The sequence below is a fragment of the Phyllobates terribilis genome, unplaced genomic scaffold (genome assembly GCF_046119375.1).
Source record: "Phyllobates terribilis strain yellow unplaced genomic scaffold, ASM4611937v1 Scaffold_4__5_contigs__length_816908805, whole genome shotgun sequence".
Lineage (NCBI taxonomy): Eukaryota > Metazoa > Chordata > Amphibia > Anura > Dendrobatidae > Phyllobates > Phyllobates terribilis.
In genome coordinates this window covers 53602735-53609042 of record NW_027362764.1, presented here as the reverse complement: position 1 = coordinate 53609042, position 6308 = coordinate 53602735, and the positions used below count along the sequence as shown (strand labels likewise).

The 6308-nt window shown below is 47.8% G+C and overlaps 1 protein-coding gene across 1 annotated transcript in view; it reads left to right on the top strand.

The window, feature by feature from the left end:
* The first annotated feature begins 5484 nt into the window (after positions 1–5484).
* The window catches only part of COL1A2 (collagen type I alpha 2 chain), a 30772-nt gene continuing 29948 nt past the window's right edge, over positions 5485–6308 (top strand). Inside the window, exon 1 of the mRNA XM_073677338.1 lies at positions 5485–5713. Within this exon, the coding sequence (XP_073533439.1) occupies positions 5644–5713 (70 nt within the window). The 5' untranslated portion in view covers positions 5485–5643. The remainder of the gene's footprint in view (positions 5714–6308) is intronic.

Below are 6308 nucleotides of genomic sequence, written 5' to 3'. Positions count from 1 at the left end.
TCTCGGTGTCCACTCCTGCTTCTTCCTGATACCACCATGGATCCATCCCTGGAAAAGAGACAACTTGCAGTTCTAGCAGGACATAAGATCTCTTGTAGTGATCAGTGGGTGAGAACTTGCCACCTGATGCTACCAGGGATCCATCCTGCTGTTCTATCAGGGTATAAGATCCCTTGTAGTGATCAGTGGGTCAGAACTTGCCACCTGATGCTACCAGGGATCCATCCTGCTGTTCTATCAGGGCATAAGATCCCTTGTAGTGATCAGTGGGTCATAACTTGCCACCTGATGCTACCAGGGATCCATCCTGCAGTTCTATCAGGGCATAAGATCCCTTGTAGTGATCAGTGGGTGAGAACTTGCCACCTGATGCCACCAGGGATCCATCCTGAAGTTCTATCAGGGTATAAGATCCCTTGTAGTGATCAGTGGGTGAGAACTTGCCACCTGATGCTACCAGGGATCCATCCTGCTGTTCTATCAGGGCATAAGATCCCTTGTAGTGATCAGTGGGTCAGAACTTGCCACCTGATGCTGCCAGGGATCCATCCTGCAGTTCTATCAGGGCATAAGATCCCTTGTAGTGATCAGTGGGTGAGAACTTGCCACCTGATGCTACCAGGGATCCATCCTGCTGTTCTATCAGGGCATAAGATCCCTTGTAGTGATCAGTGGGTGAGAACTTGCCACCTGATGCTACCAGGGATCCATCCTGCAGTTCTATCAGGGCATAAGATCCCTTGTAGTGATCAGTGGGTGAGAACTTGCCACCTGATGCTACCAGAGATCTATCCTGCTGTTCTATCAGGGCATAAGATCCCTTGTAGTGATCAGTGGGTGAGAACTTGCCACCTGATGCTACCAGGGATCCATCCTGCAGTTCTATCAGGGCATAAGATCCCTTGTAGTGATCAGTGGGTGAGAACTTGCCACCTGATGCTACCAGGGATCCATCCTGAAGTTCTATCAGGGCATAAGATCCTTTGTAGTGATCAGTGGGTCAGAACTTGCCACCTGATGCTACCAGGGATCCATCCTGCTGTTCTATCAGGGCATAAGATCCCTTGTAGTGATCAGTGGGTGAGAACTTGCCACCTGATGCTACCAGGGATCCATCCTGAAGTTCTATCAGGGCATAAGATCCCTTGTAGTGATCAGTGGGTGAGAACTTGCCACCTGATGCTACCAGGGATCCATCCTGCTGTTCTATCAGGGCATAAGATACCTTATAGTGATCAGTGGGTGAGAACTTGCCAACTGATGCTACCAGGGATCCATCCTGAAGTTCTATCAGGGTATAAGATCCCTTGTAGTGATCAGTGGGTGAGAACTTGCCACCTGATGCTACCAGGGATCCATCCTGAAGTTCTATCAGGGTATAAGATCCCTTGTAGTGATCAGTGGGTGAGAACTTGCCACCTGATGCTACCAGGGATCCATCCTGAAGTTCTATCAGGGCATAAGATCCCTTGTAGTGATCAGTGGGTCAGAACTTGCCACCTGATGCTACCAGGGATCCATCCTGCTGTTCTATCAGGGCATAAGATCCCTTGTAGTGATCAGTGGGTGAGAACTTGCCAACTGATGCTACCAGGGATCCATCCTGAAGTTCTATCAGGGTATAAGATCCCTTGTAGTGATCAGTGGGTGAGAACTTGCCACCTGATGCTACCAGGGATCCATCCTGAAGTTCTATCAGGGCGTAAGATCCTTTGTAGTGATCAGTGGGTCAGAACTTGCCACCTGATGCTACCAGGGATCCATCCTGCTGTTCTATCAGGGCATAAGATCCCTTGTAGTGATCAGTGGGTGAGAACTTGCCACCTGATGCTACCAGGGATCCATCCTGCTGTTCTATCAGGGCATAAGATCCCTTGTAGTGATCAGTGGGTGAGAACTTGCCACCTGATGCTACCAGGGATCCATCCTGCTGTTCTATCAGGGCATAAGATACCTTATAGTGATCAGTGGGTGAGAACTTGCCAACTGATGCTACCAGGGATCCATCCTGAAGTTCTATCAGGGTATAAGATCCCTTGTAGTGATCAGTGGGTGAGAACTTGCCACCTGATGCTACCAGGGATCCATCCTGAAGTTCTATCAGGGTATAAGATCCCTTGTAGTGATCAGTGGGTGAGAACTTGCCACCTGATGCTACCAGGGATCCATCCTGAAGTTCTATCAGGGCATAAGATCCCTTGTAGTGATCAGTGGGTCAGAACTTGCCACCTGATGCTACCAGGGATCCATCCTGCTGTTCTATCAGGGCATAAGATCCCTTGTAGTGATCAGTGGGTGAGAACTTGCCAACTTATGCTACCAGGGATCCATCCTGAAGTTCTATCAGGGTATAAGATCCCTTGTAGTGATCAGTGGGTGAGAACTTGCCACCTGATGCTACCAGGGATCCATCCTGAAGTTCTATCAGGGTATAAGATCCCTTGTAGTGATCAGTGGGTGAGAACTTGCCACCTGATGCTACCAGGGATCCATCCTGAAGTTCTATCAGGGCATAAGATCCCTTGTAGTGATCAGTGGGTCAGAACTTGCCACCTGATGCTACCAGGGATCCATCCTGCTGTTCTATCAGGGCATAAGATCCCTTGTAGTGATCAGTGGGTGAGAACTTGCCACCTGATGCTACCAGGGATCCATCCTGAAGTTCTATCAGGGTATAAGATCTCTTGTAGTGATCAGTGGGTCAGAACTTGCCACCTGATGCTACCAGAGATCCATCCTGCTGTTCTATCAGGGCATAAGATCCCTTGTAGTGATCAGTGGGTGAGAACTTGCCACCTGATGCTACCAGGGATCCATCCTGAAGTTCTATCAGGGCATAAGATCCTTTGTAGTGATCAGTGGGTCAGAACTTGCCACCTGATGCTACCAGGGATCCATCCTGCTGTTCTATCAGGGCATAAGATCCCTTGTAGTGATCAGTGGGTGAGAACTTGCCACCTGATGCTACCAGGGATTCATCCTGAAGTTCTATCAGGGCATAAGATCCCTTGTAGTGATCAGTGGCTGAGAACTTGCCACTTGATGCTACCAGGTATCCATCCTGCTGTTCTATCAGGGCATAAGATACCTTATAGTGATCAGTGGGTGAGAACTTGCCAACTGATGCTACCAGGGATCCATCCTGAAGTTCTATCAGGGTATAAGATCCCTTGTAGTGATCAGTGGGTGAGAACTTGCCACCTGATGCTACCAGGGATCCATCCTGAAGTTCTATCAGGGTATAAGATCCCTTGTAGTGATCAGTGGGTGAGAACTTGCCATCTGATGCTACCAGGGATCCATCCTGAAGTTCTATCAGGGCATAAGATCCCTTGTAGTGATCAGTGGGTCAGAACTTGCCACCTGATGCTACCAGGGATCCATCCTGCTGTTCTATCAGGGCATAAGATCCCTTGTAGTGATCAGTGGGTCAGAACTTGCCAACTGATGCTACCAGGGATCCATCCTGAAGTTCTATCAGGGTATAAGATCCCTTGTAGTGATCAGTGGGTGAGAACTTGCCACCTGATGCTACCAGGGATCCATCCTGAAGTTCTATCAGGGTATAAGATCCCTTGTAGTGATCAGTGGGTGAGAACTTGCCACCTGATGCTACCAGGGATCCATCCTGAAGTTCTATCAGGGCATAAGATCCCTTGTAGTGATCAGTGGGTCAGAACTTGCCACCTGATTCTACCAGGGATCCATCCTGAAGTTCTATCAGGGTATAAGATCCCTTGTAGTGATCAGTGGGTGAGAACTTGCCACCTGATGCTACCAGGGATCCATCCTGAAGTTCTATCAGGGCATAAGATCCCTTGTAGTGATCAGTGGGTCAGAACTTGCCACCTGATGCTACCAGGGATCCATCCTGCTGTTCTATCAGGGCATAAGATCCCTTGTAGTGATCAGTGGGTGAGAACTTGCCACCTGATGCTACCAGGGATCCATCCTGAAGTTCTATCAGGGTATAAGATCTCTTGTAGTGATCAGTGGGTCAGAACTTGCCACCTGATGCTACCAGAGATCCATCCTGCTGTTCTATTAGGGCATAAGATCCCTTGTAGTGATCAGTGGGTGAGAACTTGCCACCTGATGCTACCAGGGATCCATCCTGAAGTTCTATCAGGGCATAAGATCCTTTGTAGTGATCAGTGGGTCAGAACTTGCCACCTGATGCTACCAGGGATCCATCCTGCTGTTCTATCAGGGCATAAGATCCCTTGTAGTGATCAGTGGGTGAGAACTTGCCACCTGATGCTACCAGGGATTCATCCTGAAGTTCTATCAGGGCATAAGATCCCTTGTAGTGATCAGTGGCTGAGAACTTGCCACTTGATGCTACCAGGTATCCATCCTGCTGTTCTATCAGGGCATAAGATACCTTATAGTGATCAGTGGGTGAGAACTTGCCAACTGATGCTACCAGGGATCCATCCTGAAGTTCTATCAGGGTATAAGATCCCTTGTAGTGATCAGTGGGTGAGAACTTGCCACCTGATGCTACCAGGGATCCATCCTGAAGTTCTATCAGGGTATAAGATCCCTTGTAGTGATCAGTGGGTGAGAACTTGCCATCTGATGCTACCAGGGATCCATCCTGAAGTTCTATCAGGGCATAAGATCCCTTGTAGTGATCAGTGGGTCAGAACTTGCCACCTGATGCTACCAGGGATCCATCCTGCTGTTCTATCAGGGCATAAGATCCCTTGTAGTGACCAGTGGGTCAGAACTTGCCAACTGATGCTACCAGGGATCCATCCTGAAGTTCTATCAGGGTATAAGATCCCTTGTAGTGATCAGTGGGTGAGAACTTGCCACCTGATGCTACCAGGGATCCATCCTGAAGTTCTATCAGGGTATAAGATCCCTTGTAGTGATCAGTGGGTGAGAACTTGCCACCTGATGCTACCAGGGATCCATCCTGAAGTTCTATCAGGGCATAAGATCCCTTGTAGTGATCAGTGGGTCAGAACTTGCCACCTGATGCTACCAGGGATCCATCCTGCTGTTCTATCAGGGCATAAGATCCCTTGTAGTGATCAGTGGGTGAGAACTTGCCACCTGATGCTACCAGGGATCCATCCTGCTGTTCTATCAGGGCATAAGATCCCTTGTAGTGATCAGTGGGTGAGAACTTGCCACCTGATGCTACCAGAGATGCATCCTGCTGTTCTATCAGGGCATAAGATCCCTTGTAGTGATCAGTAGGCGAGGACTTGCCGCCAGGAGACACCACAATCTCCTCCATGGTTCTGCTAAGGAAGACACAACCTGCAATTTCAAGGGGGAAAAAAAAGTTGAAATCTTTTTAAACTGTCCACGTCCTCAAAAGAATGGAACTAATTTAACAACAGCATTGCCTTCGTCACCACCTCTCCTTTGTTGCCAAAAGTGGTGGGGAAGGCTGGAGATGCGGAGGCTCAGCCCCCTCCTCATTGGTCTGAAGGCTCCTGATGACTCTGGGCAGAGGGAACCTCCTGCCGTATATATGGGGAGGACCAGGCATTATTATCTTAGCATCAAGGCAGCAGGTTTCTGCAAAGCTTGGAATAACTCAACAACACTGCATGCCAGCAACCCTCAGGATCTAAGCAGTACCACCTTCTCACAAGGAGTCTGCATGACTAGCCACCACTAGCCATGCTCAGCTTTGTGGATTTACGGACTTTGTTGCTGCTTGCAGTGACCTTATACCTAGTAACATGTCAAAGTAAGTGCCTTCCATTATTCCTCTTCTCAAGTCTACAGATAGGGGCTGGTGCATGGTTTTTTAGCTGGATACTTTACTTTGTCACAACTTTTATGAATGTTTCCTTAGCAGTGTAGGATGTGACTAGCATTGTGCTCTGCAACAGATGTTTCATGTCTTCAGATAAGGCAAAGAATGTGCTTAAAGGGACTGTCTTGACAGGCGATATATTTAAAGCATTTGAAAAGGGGGAATAATAGGAGATATAATTCCACCTGGCTTTATGTTATTTATGTAGGAGTTAGGGATGGATAGAACAAAAGTTTTTGGTACTTTGCACATCTGGAAGTCATGGGCGTTGTACTGTATTGTCTGCCTGCGGCTAAACTTGCACGTCTGCGCCATCTAGTGGCCAAGTTGTGTAATGCAAGTAGCTGATTTCTTATTCCTTTCCAGTCCTGTAAGCAGATACTTTTGCTTGTCACCATATAACAGTAATGTTACATAAAACAGACATTACATCACCAAAGAAAATTCCTTGTCTGCTACTTCAGGGCAAATCTGAGCATTAACCTTGCAGAAATATAATCTATTATTTACACCAATATATCATTCT